We start from the raw sequence: 14421 nt of genomic DNA, 5'->3' as shown, positions 1-14421 counted from the left end.
GTATGTTCCTCTGATATGCAGTAGGGACAACGTGTCCTGTCTTTGTTTTTAGCCATCAGGCTTCTGTCAAGCACACCCTGACAGCTGCAAAATTTTTGGTGGAAACAATAATTCCACTTTTCCCTTCCATCTGCTTGCAGATGGTTTAAATCTGACCCATCAAAAGGAAAAAAAAAAAAAAAAAAAAAAAGCGAGGAGGGAGGGAGATAATATTCCAGCTGAGATGAAATTATGGTGACTGCAAATTTCATATAAAGAAAATAACAGGTTTGAGATTTGCAAAAGAGTCCTGGCAATGATGGATTAAATTGCACATGGGGAAACTTTAGTTTTGACACTAGTTGATCTGGGCTGTCTGTATATGCTCTCAGACTTCTTCAAAGTAGTAAACAGTCACATGAAGCATAGTCAGATATGTCTGCCATAGATGACAGCTACGTTTTCCATTTACTAAGAAGGAGCTTTTCACGGAATCACTAAAATACACCCTTAAATATTAGGATGGAATAACTTCCGAAGGGGTAGGTTTGCAGCTTAAGGGTCTTTTCTTCTTATTAGTGTCAGTGGTCCTCTAAGCTTCTCTATATTTCAAAACCAAATAACAACACTGACATCACTGCCTGTTTGCTAACAACTCTTTCTGTTAAAAATTCGGTTTAAATGTGTGAGTTACTGTGAGTTAGGAGTTTGCTCRTGAAGAATCACAGCTCTTTTAGCTATATCACAAGGCAATCTGTTTTGGAGCTTKTTGTGCATATGTTTGATCAGAGCAGCGCACGCTGCGAAGTACCATAAACACAAAGTCACCAAAAGAAACTGCTTTCTGCCTAATGATCTGAGAGTGAAGAAAGAAATGCTGTATCTTTTGTTGCAGCTGCCTTCTCAGACATTGTGGTGTGGAGAAGAGAGAAATTCAGAGCCCTGGAGTTGCTTGTGTCTCTGCTTGAGTCATACACATCTGAGGCCCGCTGCCTGAGTAGTGTTCACGCCTTTTTCACAGCTACTAATTTCATGCAAAAAGCAACTACTTCTCCATCACAGAAAACACTGGAAAACTAACCAAGCAACACATTAGCCACAAATAGGCAAAATTTTCAAGGTATGGCTTTAACAAGAGCATCAAACCTTTACTGCATCACCCAGGGTGGTAGCTGTTTCCAGCTGCTCTGGGGAAAACTGGTGGCCAAATATCTGCAAGAAGTTGAAGCTGTAATTTGGGACAAGAGTTGATTAAGCAAGTATTAAGGAATCTGCCACTTTCTAAAACAGGGAAATAAAGGCATTGTAATATGCTGTCAGCTGTCTGATATCCTGTCCCCTGTTTTTTGCATTAAAACAGGGGTAAAGATGTGAAGATTTCATGCTTTTATATATTTATTTATTTATTTATTTAGATTAAGGTAGCTAACCATTTCTGATGACAGCAACCTACTATGSCAGGATTATGAATAAACATCTAAATTGATTAGAAAACTCCAGGGAGGTACTAGTCAGTTAATAAACTCCATACTGACAATGTTTGCAAGATGCTTAAACCCACTTCCAGAAAGATTAACTCAATTCCTAGCAAACAGATAATTAAACTTAATAGTCACTATTCACTGTGGTTTGTCCTAGGAAGTAAAATCCCCTCAAGACCCACACACAGTGATCGAGACATTGGAGGGTTTATACGTGACATAAAGGCTTGAAAAGGAATACTGTACATTCTGCATGACAGGCAACTGTGGTCTGGAGGTAAGAAAATCCCTTCATGTCTATTCGCAGCACAGTGTCACAGAGGGCAAGATGGAGAAGACTGTGACTGAGCAGCAGAATGCTTAGGCACTTTGCAATCACATTCGCAGGCCAGGAAACCTCATTGGGATCAAAGAGGATGAGAAGCAGCAAGTGTCGGACGCACTAGACTTCTTCCATTGAAAGAGTAAATTTTTTTTTCCTCAGAGAGCTARAAAATCTCCCCAGATGCTCCTAAATTATGCTTCTCTTCTACTTGGTCCTTTACTCAGGGCTGTTGCTCATTCTATTTGTTGTGACTGGAGCCACTAAAGAAATGGGSCTTCTACTGGTGTTGCACCTTTCAACATTCCCACGCTCAAGAGCAGTGTCTTCTGGGCAGGTCAAACTCACTGTGCACACAGGCTCTAACCACAATGGTTGGTCTGCCATGTCCCTGGATATCCAGGTTGCCAGCAGTTTGGAAGACTGCCCTTAAAGCAGTGGAACTGGAAAAGTAGAGTAAGGGTAACAAACAAATAAATAAATAAATAAATAAATAAATAAATAAATAAATAAATAAATAATAAAACCATAGGTGGCTAGATTGCATAAAATACCCTGCAGAAATGATATAATCAGTCGACAGTGCAGACCTGGTGTGCATAAAGGATAAACTACACTGTCTGACAGGATGTTTAAAGGAAACACACTGGTTTAATAAGAGAAAAGGAAAAAAGGAACAGTTCAGTAATGTTGTGCTTGTTCTGAGTTGCTTTCTTTTTTTCTTACTCTGGTGCTCCTGAAGTCTTCAGTGCAATCACATGCGTACATAGGCTTCAGTCCTCTGGCCAAATAGATAGAGGACCTCAGGCCAAAMAACTGTTACCCTTTCCAAATCAACAAGCTCAAATCAGGATATTAAGACTCATCCATCGGTGACTAATGCTTTTGTCTGGCTAGTTAGGAAGAACTGGAAGACGGCTACGAAAGCTGTATGCTATGTGTTGTGTCTTGCATTCCTGTTCTTGAAAAGCCAAGTTCAATCAGTCCTACAAACCCACTTCTAATGAAAAGTGATTGCTGTGTGCTGCCTTCAGGGCATCCAAGTGCTCTGTGGAAAGCAGGTTTCACTAAAAAACAAGAGATTCTTCAACAAGTTGAGAGAGTCTTTAGGGTATCACACAAGCCTATCCAGCTGCTTTCCTCTTTGCCCGCTGGGAATCACAGCTAAGTGATTCTCTTGGAATCAAAAGAAATATTAAAAAAAAAAAAAAAAAAAAAAAAAGAGGAGAGACCAAGTGGAAAAAACATTACACAGAACTGTTCACGTGAGCAGAGAGTACATCCCGCAGCTGCTAGTTTTGTTTTGCATACTTTACATATTTACATACACAAAATATTTCCAAACATCCCAGTGTTTATTTAGAACTCCATCAGTAATGTGTCTGGCACAACAGATCCAGTGAAAATATATTCACTGGATGATACGTCCTTGCACTGGTTTTAAACTGGATCAGAGGTCCAAGCCTGCTTCTGCTGAAGTCAATAACAACCCCTCACCCAACTACACCCAAATTTCCAAAAGAGGATGATTTAATTCTATAGTCTTGAAKTGGTCACCTTACAGGAAAAGCCTTCAGCCAACCAGTCCAAGGATGAATCAGGCCCTCTTAAACCAAGGGCAGCCAGTATGTTGGAGAAAGAGATTTTTTTGTTTGCATGTCAGACGTGCCAATTGCCTGTGAGTGGGTGGTGGGGGTGGCATGGCATGGGAATAAAGTTGTCACAGGAAAGGCTGAATAACCTTTCTCAGAGGATGCAGAGAAGTCAAAGACACTGCTTAAGATCAGATAGGGAGGGTTGCCTTCTCCCAATGGCATATGTTGCAGCTTAAAAAAAAAGTCCAGCGTCACTCATGTATCCATGTCATCAAAGTGATTTCAAGTGTTATTACTGACTCAGGTAATTCTTCCCTGAGGAAGAATTAGGTCTTGGACAATTCTGCTTGACATCTCCATTCAGCATTGTCTCTGTTGTGCAGAAGACAAAGCAGGGAAAAAAAAAAAAACCAAAACAAACCACCAAGATRTGGAAGACCCACCTATACTGCTGATCCAGAAGTTCTTTTCTGATTGGACTCTGCAGGAGTCTCTCCGCTGACTTCACATAGACAGCAAAAAAAAAAGTTCATACCTTTTAAAACTTAGTGCTTGAGAGGTTAGAGAATTTCCCGCTGAGAAATTAGGTTCCTCAAAGACAAATTTTCTCTTTATCTGTCTCCACCAGAAAAGAATAGAGTGTTATTCTTAAAAGGGAACAGATTTTGGCCAGATATAGGAATCTTTGTTGCTATATTTGGCTTCCAATGTAGGGCTCTCTGCTTGCTAGTGGGAGGAGGAAATTAGAGCTGGTGTTATTCATAACTAAATGGGCATGAAAAACAAACCACCTCCCTTTGAACTTCAGTGCTACTATGGGCATACACATAACAAATCATTTTCAAAGCCTGTGATATCTCTGTACATGCAATGGCCAACATCAAAACTTTATTACCTACTCATTTTCCCATAGTGATAAATTATTGCAGATGTCCAGTTATTGTCAAGGCAAAGATGTTGATGCAGTGTCTGGCTTCTTTTTCCCCCCTTAAAAATACTGCTTCTCAATTGTCTTAGAAGAAAGCAAAAGTGATGTCCTGAAGGAAAGACAATTACTGGAAGGTTGCAATATCCAACACCCCTCCTCCTCCTCCCCCCTCTGACTTCTCCCAACAGCCCCAAAAAAGAAATCAGCTAAATTAATTGGCATCCCAGCAGAATGCACAGCTCAGCTGTGAGGAATTCTCACCAGATGTCTCGATCTCCACCCAGTTTGTAACGTCACGAAGACAACATAACCCCTTGGAGTCTGAGGTCTTGCAAGGTTGCACACTTGCGACCCGACCTCAGCTGAGGTATCTGGGAAGGACTGAGGTAGGCTGCTGATGGTACCTCTGGTCAACAGGACCCCACCAACCTCACCAGTGCAGAGGCACAGCCAGCTGGCCCGTCACCAGCCTTGCAAGCAGTATGGTGCATGCCAATCCCGCTCCTCATATCCTAGTCATTCCTCACGCATCAGGCAAACTAAATGCAGTTCACGGCTGAGGTCATCTGGATTGCTTTTGGCACGGAGAGATGCACCTCTCTCAGGCACCAACTGGGACAGAGATTTCAACTGATAAAACCCTCAGCTAGATTTATCTGAATGTGAGAGATGAGATTCTCAACTGACGTAGGCACTCTAAAGCTGATTGAGTGATGTCAGTTGACCTTAAACGAGCATATGGACTAATAAAAATAAAATCAGTTAAAAAAAATGATTCCTCTTGAGCACCTGTTTCCTCTACCATATTTTCTTGATACAATGAGAGTATACAAAAATAAAACTCAAGAATATCTGAAAATTAAGACGGGGGCAAGGCGAATAGAACTCTACTTTGATGAGAGCAGTAGAAGTTACAAGGAGGAGAAAGAGCAGTTGAGATAATTCATCCCTTAATGCACTGCTGTCTTAAATATGCTGTCTTAAAATACATTCACATCACTGGAGACTTTTGACAGTCTTAACAGGGCTCCCAYATCTTCTCTCCTAGATTAAACCACAGTGTAGCAGAGCTTACATTGAAGGAAGAAATTTCCTGCAGTGCTTATCCTAAGTTTTTCTTAACGCTTATTTTACACCAACTTTTCGACTAAGTCCTCCCTCTATTATTTTTTGATGTCTGCCATGTCCCTCTATCTTTCTTTCATATATTATCTATCTTTATGCAGTATCTGTTTATTTTTCAACAGTCTTTGTCTCCTCTTCATCCTTCCTGTCAATGAAGATCATTTCTCTCATGGTAGCTCCCAATCCTATTCTCTTCCAGGAAGCTTCTGAGCCCAGAAGCTTCCTTGGTCTTGCTCTCCTTACATATCTGGCTGTCATCTCTCTCCACCTTTTCCTCAAAGCATAGGAAAGAAGAACATTTTTGATGACAAGCAAAGACAAAGTGCCTTGCTGTCTGGCCAGTCCTCTTGAAATGCAGTCTCCAATAGGACGTATAGGGAAATTCCTGCTCATTTCCCAATGCTCTTTAAAATAGAGTACATTCCATATGGTCAGGATCTTCAGATAATTTTGCATCTAAAGTCTCACAGCTCCCTGCTGATCACATACAAGTGGCAAAATCTCAACGCTTTCAAAAGCTCAATGTTTGGCTAGAGTTTAGATTTTCCCTCATCCATGGGAACAGCAAATGATTTATCTGTGACCAAACCTACAAACCTTCAGCCCTCGATACAGCATATAAACAGGTAAACACTTCTAATTAAACTTATAAAATAAATTTAGCAAAGGCAAAACTGCTTCCTTTGCAGGTACAACTTAACTTTTTGCCAGAAAATTTCAATTTGAGATATTTATCTTACGTGGAAAACTTACCTGATGACTATATATTGTCAACATTGAAAGAACATCAGAAAAGTTAAAAAAGGTCTTGCAGTAAGAAATGTCAGGCACTAGTTCTACTAGGACTGACTGTAAAAAATATCCCCCGGTATTGAGACAACTTAAGATAGTATTAAAAAAAGAAAGGCATTGCAGAACCAGCTGACAGTCTCCAAAACAGAATGCTATTGTCTTCATGAGAGCTCTGCTTGAAATCCCTTTCATGCCACACTTTTGCTATGTACAATTTTAATGAAGATCCTAAAACACTTGTTTTACAATGTTTTCAACAGAAGACAAATCCTTGGCTCCAAAAATTAATCTCCTGAAAAAAAAAAMCTCAAAATGCAGTAATTTACAAAGAGATTTATGAGTTCTTTGGTTGCATAAGAATAAAACGAAAGCATTAGCTAATTGTTGAGAAATATAAACCAAACCAAGAATGCTACATAAAAATATAACAATAAAATTCACATTAAATTATTTATTCAGTAATTAAAACAGTGACACTTTTCTTTATACAAAGAAGTTCCCCATCAGTTTTGATGAAAGGGACAAAAAAGTTCAAGGGTGTTTTGAAGGAAATGGGATTTGAACACAAGTGGGAGAGGAGAAGGACCCTGATTTTGACTGATGGTTTTAAATAAGATTTGTGAACACCTAGTAGGGAAAGTGCAGCATAACTCTGCAGATACCTTGCTACATTACTGTAAACCTCAACTACTACAAATATTGGTTGTATATAGGTTCTAGTTACCTGAGCCAAAGCTTGTTGGAAACAATGCAGGTTCTGTTACATCATGACCCAGGCCACCCCTTTGTGCTAGCCAACACTATTAACTGCAGTTTAGGCATTTGACACAGGGCCTGATGACCTCATGTCATGGAATTCTTCCATAGACACAAAGGGAAGCAGGATTAAATCTCCTACATGTAAATGCCATTGTCAATGACATAAATTGGTCTGTCTTGAAGGCTTGAGCTTCTGAGTGGGTGCCTTACGTAGCTGTGATGTTTTAATCATCCTTATCTCTAAACTATGTTAACTGGGAGCTAACAACCTTCTGCACTTTGCAGAGAATTCTAGTGAGCAGTCGCTATTCCCCTACGGTGTCACAGAGACCATAGAGCAAGAATAGCAAGGTCACAAGCAGGGTACAGGCCAAGGGCAGCTAAGACAGGTTTACAGATTGTTWGTTGTTTTTTTTTTTTTTCCTCTCTTCAGTCTGTTCATCCTGTGAGAAGGGGCACATACAAAACCACCAACACTGGTTTTAGTGCTGTATGTTATGCAGTAACTGCTCGACCATCTACACACAATGCTGGAGAAGATCATCTCTTCTCACAGAACTTCCAGCTCAGGCTTTGCAAGAAGATCCCCATCCTGGTTCTCATATCACCTGGACAGGATTTTGACCTTGCTCAGACAACACTACCTTAGCCTTTAAAGGAACTTTTTCTTGCATGACAACCATCAGATTGGGCCCATAGGGCTAAAAGCAGTATTTATTTATTTTTTAAATACCTTCTTGCTTTACATGGGATTTCAGTTCCAAACAACATGCATCAACTTTTTAAAAAATCCACACGCAAACAATATTTATCATTCAAATACCCTTTAGAAAGCTCAAAGGCCRACATATTAAAACCAAGAAGTCAATTTTAAAAATATATATATATATATTTCTAAGTTCTTAAAAGAAATATATGTTGCTGGTCCATTAATAAGGAGGAAAAAAACTGTACCTGAAATCCAAAGAAACTCAATCAACAAGATGTGCTTGTCTGCTAAAAGGCAATATATTGCACCTCACTACATAATTCTGCCAACTGCATGGTCATCCTTTTGATACAATAAAACTTTTGAAAACTTTTTGTACAGTAAGGAAAAATACCATTCACTCCTGAGGTTACAGAGAATGCAACAAACTGCCTACATGCTTTTAGATAGTCAAACAAGATTTGGTGATGTTATTCAGTTCATTTCCAAAGAATGTGCATCTGAATGCATGGAGGTGAAATAGAAGGAACTACATATATTTGTATGTGCGTATTTATACATACAAATGTATACRTATGTATACATTTACACATACACATAAGGAATTGCAGGAGGAGGAGAGGAAGATATAAACAGGAGAGTGAAAGGAAAAAGGTTAGGTAGGTGCAAGTCAATTGACCATATGTAGAGTTCATCCTTTAAAAGATATTTTCTAGCAGGAGAAGGTAGCAGACTGAAAGAGCTTTGCCAATCATTGAAGACTTTTACACTGTGTTACAGGTATCAGATAATGTGATAGGCGAGTTGGTGTCTGGTGAGAAAAGGAATCTGAACTAAGTCCATTTTACTATCACCAAAAGTAGCTTGTTCAGATAACCAGAAACCAAATCTGCTGGGTGAGTACTAGCTGTTATTCATCATCAACTAGTTAGGATGAGAATGCTCAGCTCAAACATTCAGAAAAAARAATTTTAAAAAAAGTGTCTACTTTTCAAAAACTGGTCAGGTTTAGCCCACCAGACTCTTCAAACCAGAAGATGCAAAAATTGACAACAGATTTGTCAGCATTAATAGGAACAAAACAAAATCCTGTACAACTTTCAAGAGTTCAGCATTAGAGTTTCCTAAAATAAAACAGTAATTTCCCCACTTCTTCCCAGAAATAGTGACACAGTACACCATGTTTTATAGGTTCTCACAAAATGATTCATCCATTTTCTTGGGGCAGCAGTAGAATTCAACAGATAAAAAATGAAATAACTTCATTAGTAATGCATTAGGATATGTGACTTATTTGTGACCTGCTTTTAAGAGCTTGTTTTTCCTATCTGTGGAAGCATGAGCAGTATTAACATTTCTCTTTTATTCTCACTCCCATCAGTATGCCATAACTGCAACGTTGTGCTCTCCTCCTCTTTCAAGAACAATACCAACACAGCATCTGCTTCTCATAAGCACATTTGTGCATGTGTATATATAAATGTGTGTGAGACAGAGATCTGCTGTAAATCTGCTGAATTCAACTGAAAAGTTTATCACAGGAGAGATTTTTTTCTTTCCTGYCTTTCACATTTTAAACTATACAAGGAGGACTACCGCTACAGACTTGAATTTTTATTTTCAGCTCACTTGTTAAGTACAGGGGAAGGTTAGTTACTAAGGAGGGAGGGAAAAATTATTTGACTTTCAAAGTCGATTGACTGGTGCATGAATGGATATACACAACAGTAGGTTTTCGTTGGCACTTGTCTTCCAGAGCATGTAGAATTCCTTAAGCATACTCAAATTCAGCAGTGGAAACTGGGCACGTAACAGTAGTTCTTGAGACAGAAGAAAGAGGCAACAGATTCACCAAATACTCATCCCCCCTACCCACTAACCCAACAAAACAACCCAGAAAGGGATTCCAGTGCAAACTTTGGGCCTGGTTCTTTCCTGCCCCGATTCTGCTTGAACAGCTTTTGGGAACAGGAGAACGTCCTTTATCATCTGAACTTTCCAACAGGAAGGAAATGCACTGATGGCACTTGCTAGACTTGTGAGTTATACAGGAACTTAAACACAGTACAGCTCAAAAAGAAAATTTGCATTTTCTTTTCCTCTCCTTCCTCCAGAAACTCTCCCTCCCTGAAGTCAGAGAGCTTGATTAGCACTTTTCTCATTGCTTTTCTTGGTATGGTTTGTATCTTTACCTTCTAGCTTTGCCAAATCCAGGAAAAAAAAAACTTCAGACTTTTTATTTCTAATACTGACAGAAATTCCCGATTTTTACCTATCTCAAGAACTCATTCTTGAGATATTTCCTGAAGTATACTCTCCTAAAGTAAAATTTGTGGGTGATTTTACTACTGTCCCTCCCACATGGTTATCCCATTCCATTACTAATTCATTAACCAATTGAGAAAATAGCTCCACGAGAGCGTGATAGCATATATGACTCTATTGAGAGTGAATTTCATTGACAAGAAAAAATGCTAATAAACTAAAAGATGGAAAAAATATTTAATTCCACATTCCCGCAAGGAAACTACAGACCATCACCTTTTTTTTTTTTTTTTTTTTTTTAACAGTATTTAAGCACAGCCCAGTCAGCCCTCTTATGCTATCTCAGACTTGAAATCACTGAGATAAGCACTTAAGGGTTTTGCCAAATTGGGTTATAATCCTGATGCCTCCAGTACCAGCACTTCAAGCCATCTCATGTGGCCTGGAAGAATGTTCAGCATCTCACTGGGTCAAGTTCCCAATGCCTGGAATAAAGGAATGTCAGGATAGAGGCCTGAATCTCGGCAGCTTGCACAGCCCAACTCTTCCCCCTCCCCATTCACACAGAGAACCATGTGTTCTGCACCTGACAAGACAACATGTACAATACTCATTGCCTTAAAATTAAACTGTTCCTTATCAGTTATGTGGTTAGCTCTTGGTTCCCATGTAGCTGGTTTGTCTTTTAGACAGAGATGCCTGAAAAGAGTGGTAGCAGAGAAATAACTGGTTACAAAAGCCTTATGAAATATTACAGAAGGATCCTAAAGAGGTTCATTCACTGGAGGTGCATAGAGCAGAAAGGCAACATTTCCAAGCGAAAGCTAGGATGAGGCATCTTGGGCCCTGATCCTGCACTCGGCCTCACCTGAGCATGTGCTGTCGTGGTGGCCCCTTGCTTGAGACAATAGACTTGGACATGCAGGCTGACCCATGCCAGCCTTCTGTAGAGCTGGGCTCCTCAGGGCAATCTCACAGCCCTTATTCAGGGCTGGATCCCGCTCATGCTGTCTTCAATTAGAGTCCTTATCATGCACTTGGGACCTGAGGCCCAGGCCAGAAGTGATGTTTCCCAACATCTTGCAGAGTGCTGGGGCTAGATGTAGCCACATGGTTTCCAAGCTCAGAATCCTACCCAGAGACAGCAGCAAAGTCCATCTTTTGTGCACACTGAACACGTGTAACTCCTTATGAAATTCAAGAGCTGTAAATGGGGTATCAAGAGGCCCCCAGCAAGTCTTAGGTTAAACAACCAACTACTGAAGTTAATGAGAGCTGAAAACTTCAGAGCTTTCTGTGAGGTACTCAGATGACAGAAAGATCAGGCCAGTTAAAAAGAAAAAATTTTTTGTTTCCACATGTTGTAAACATTTTTATAAAACTGGCATTTCTTTCCTGAATATTCATACTAAAAATTACCACTCTTGAAATGGTTTAGCTGAAGGTCCTGTATCATGAGTTCAAATACAAGTATACCAATATTAATGATCACTACAGAAGGACCTGTAATATAACCCATAAGAAATTCTGCTCATCAGCTTCAATGGATCATGGGAAAGGTCCTAACTCATGTCTCATTTAAATCCATACAAGTATTTGGTCCATTCTGAAAGAACGACTGGGTTGGTAAAGCAGTTCTTACAACCCCAGGCTTTGATCCAGGCTAAATGCAATTTTCTGACAACGAGCACAGCACAAGGCCATCTTCAGAGGCAAGAAAATAAAGACACCCTTGCTACAATGTTACACCAGTAGGAAAAAATATTTGGATGAAACTTGAGGTGCGAATTATACTTGCTTAAGCTAGAACAAAAGGATAAAAATATCGAACATCTAGTAACGTGGAAACAAGCAAGGCTTAGCTCCTTAAAAAAAATAGGGAAAGATAGACATTTGAGGTAATAAAACAAAAAAATCCAAAATGCACAAACAAATCACAGACATCTAAAAATAGCATTTTATACATTTTTTGCCAGTGCTTCTCTGAGAGCAAGTTCTTTAAACAGAACTTAACAATTTTACATATATTTTTAAAAAAATATGTCATCCTAAAATAGCCCATCAGTCCTTACCCAAACTTTCTGTATTTCTACAAAAATAGATGCACAAAGAGCTACAAAATACTGTATTCCTGAAAGTAGGTGCACTGTAGTCAAGGCAGAGTCTTTTTCCTGACAATTGAGACTGTTCATAAAATTATCAAGCTGAACAAAACAAAACACTGTTAAAGGAGCAGGAAGGAGTCAGGTTGACCAGYTGCAGCAGGCTCAAATGAGGAAAGAAAGAAAAGCTATTTTTTTTTTCTTCAACACTGTGGGACCCATAAATGGCCTTAGAAACAAAAGGCTCAATAGCAAAACCATGGTTGGCTCTTCATCTTCATCGCATGTCCTTTGCCAAAGCAGAAGGAATCGAGGATATTGCCCTCCCAGCTGTGGTGACTTCAGCTCTAGCTGGTCTTAAGTTATATGTGAACCTCAGAACCAAGAAGTTTCTTTGCTCTTGTCCTGATGCTGTAGACCTAGATTTCAGGAAAGAAAAAAACTAATTCAATACAGTTTTTTCCTCCTTTCTCCCCACACATGCAAAGTTAGAATAAACAATTAAAAACAAAAAACTCCCCCAACCCACTCTTCCTATCTAAGTAGATCTGTTAGTGACATTACTCTCACTCCCAATTCCACAGTTTGTATAGGACAAGCTTAAATCACACTTAAATTTTAGACTGGATCAAGCAGTACAGGAATGCTGATAAAATCCTTTATGTGCTTCCTACTTTTGGCTTTCTTTGAAGAAGGACAAGGCATGATAAAATCCTCCAGCAAGGTCTGTGTAGATATGCTAGTATGGAATACAATCACTTTTCCTGACAGATGCCAACCCCAGACCCCATCTTCCTTCTAAAAGGTCTGTAACACTTCAGGATCTCACAATTTCTATGGCATTTCACCTTGAAGAGAAGAGAGAGAATATGTTCCTGCAGCAAGCAAGAATACCAAATAATTTCACCTATAGAGTGTCAGATTTTTAGCCAAGAAGGGCTAGTGCTTCCACATGGGAAAAATTAATGATTTTCAGCTTGCATTTGTTATGAGTTTCTCTAACATTTTCCTTTATAAAATGTGAGGACTATCTAATAAATGTGCTGCATTGTGGCTTTAGCATTATGGGCTTGGAACCTGTGTTATTATTTGGGATTCTTCTGCTCCAGAGGGATTCAATCTTAGATAGCTTTACACCCAACAGGGCGTATGCCTAAAATACAGACAACAGAGCAGGAGTTGTGAATCAAACTTCCTGAAGAAGGTCCATTCTTTATCAATTATAGCAAAAATAAATGGAGGTACAGATGTGTATCTTAAGAGGCAGTAAGGCACTTGAGCCTCACTGATTCAAAATCTGTCCCTTGACAATTTGAGCTAAACAAATTAATTACATTTCATGGAACGAAGAAGCATTGTTACACAGACAGCTTTGTTCTGCTCTACGTGTCCACCCACATAGTGCACTAACAATGATGTGCTTGCTGCCTGATCTGACATTAACTGAGGGCCAAATTCACCACTAACACGAGTAGGTGCAACTACAACTGACTTCAATGTTGTTGCAACTACTGTAGTCCTATGTCCATTCAGTCTTTAACCTGTGAAAATGGAAAATGTACTAGGCACAGATCTTCCATCGAGTAATAATGATATCCAGTGGGGACCCCCCTCTTCTCAAAGGCCTTCTAACAGGCCTGATGGATTTAGACCTGACCACCAGCTCCTTGCTTTATGAGTACTATCAGTTAACTTCCTAATGATGATCAACAGTATTTCAGCGTAACGTTACAAAGCTATTAACGTCATCCAAAAGGTGACAGCATTTTTGATCTGTCCATTCGAGCACTTCCAAGCACTGCCCAAGCACTTGTGGGTTCAGCAGTGAATAGGCAGGGCACAGAGCACACGGGGTAACTTGTCCATGTCTAGAGGGATGTTGTTCCAGATAATTTCCAGATATAGAAGTTACACTGTCCAAGAGTTAGTCCTGTAGTCTTTGCTCTTTAGCTTAACATTAGTCATTTTTCTTTAGCTTAACACAGGTAAGGGCAAAGTGCAATCTGGAAACGATGTGGCAGATGAGTGAAAGTCAGATATACACCTACCTTCACCTTTGATAACATATAGCACAAACAATGACAGGTATTGCATGATAAATCCTGTTGAGTGACATCCTGCTCTATTCCACACACTCTTGCACCTATTTCTTTGGACTAGAAGAGCACTGTCACTACCAAACTAAGATATGACTATAAAAACATGGTCAAAAGCTCTTCACTTAGCAAAGATTTCTCCCTTTTGCTCATAACCTACTTGCTTTCCTGGCAATATAATTCACAGAGTCATGCCTTTAGTTGTCTTCAAAGCTGCCTCAAATCAATCGGTGAAAATTTTTATTATTCCTCTTTTGCTTACAGGAAA

The 14421-nt window shown here is 39.5% G+C and overlaps 1 protein-coding gene across 1 annotated transcript in view; it reads right to left on the bottom strand.

Moving 5' to 3' along the window:
* Positions 1 to 11900: 11900 nt before the first annotated feature.
* The window catches only part of VGLL3 (vestigial like family member 3), a 13286-nt gene continuing 10765 nt past the window's right edge, over positions 11901 to 14421 (bottom strand). The window contains exon 3 of the mRNA XM_026040609.1: positions 11901 to 12476. Coding sequence (XP_025896394.1) covers positions 12433 to 12476 — 44 coding nt within the window. The 3' untranslated portion in view covers positions 11901 to 12432. The remainder of the gene's footprint in view (positions 12477 to 14421) is intronic.

The sequence above is a fragment of the Nothoprocta perdicaria genome, unplaced genomic scaffold (genome assembly GCF_003342845.1).
Source record: "Nothoprocta perdicaria isolate Ctin4 unplaced genomic scaffold, notPer1 scaffold_100, whole genome shotgun sequence".
Classification (NCBI taxonomy): Eukaryota; Metazoa; Chordata; class Aves; order Tinamiformes; family Tinamidae; genus Nothoprocta; species Nothoprocta perdicaria.
The sequence above is the reverse complement of the archived record's forward strand: the minus strand, read 5'-3'. Positions and strand labels throughout refer to the sequence as shown.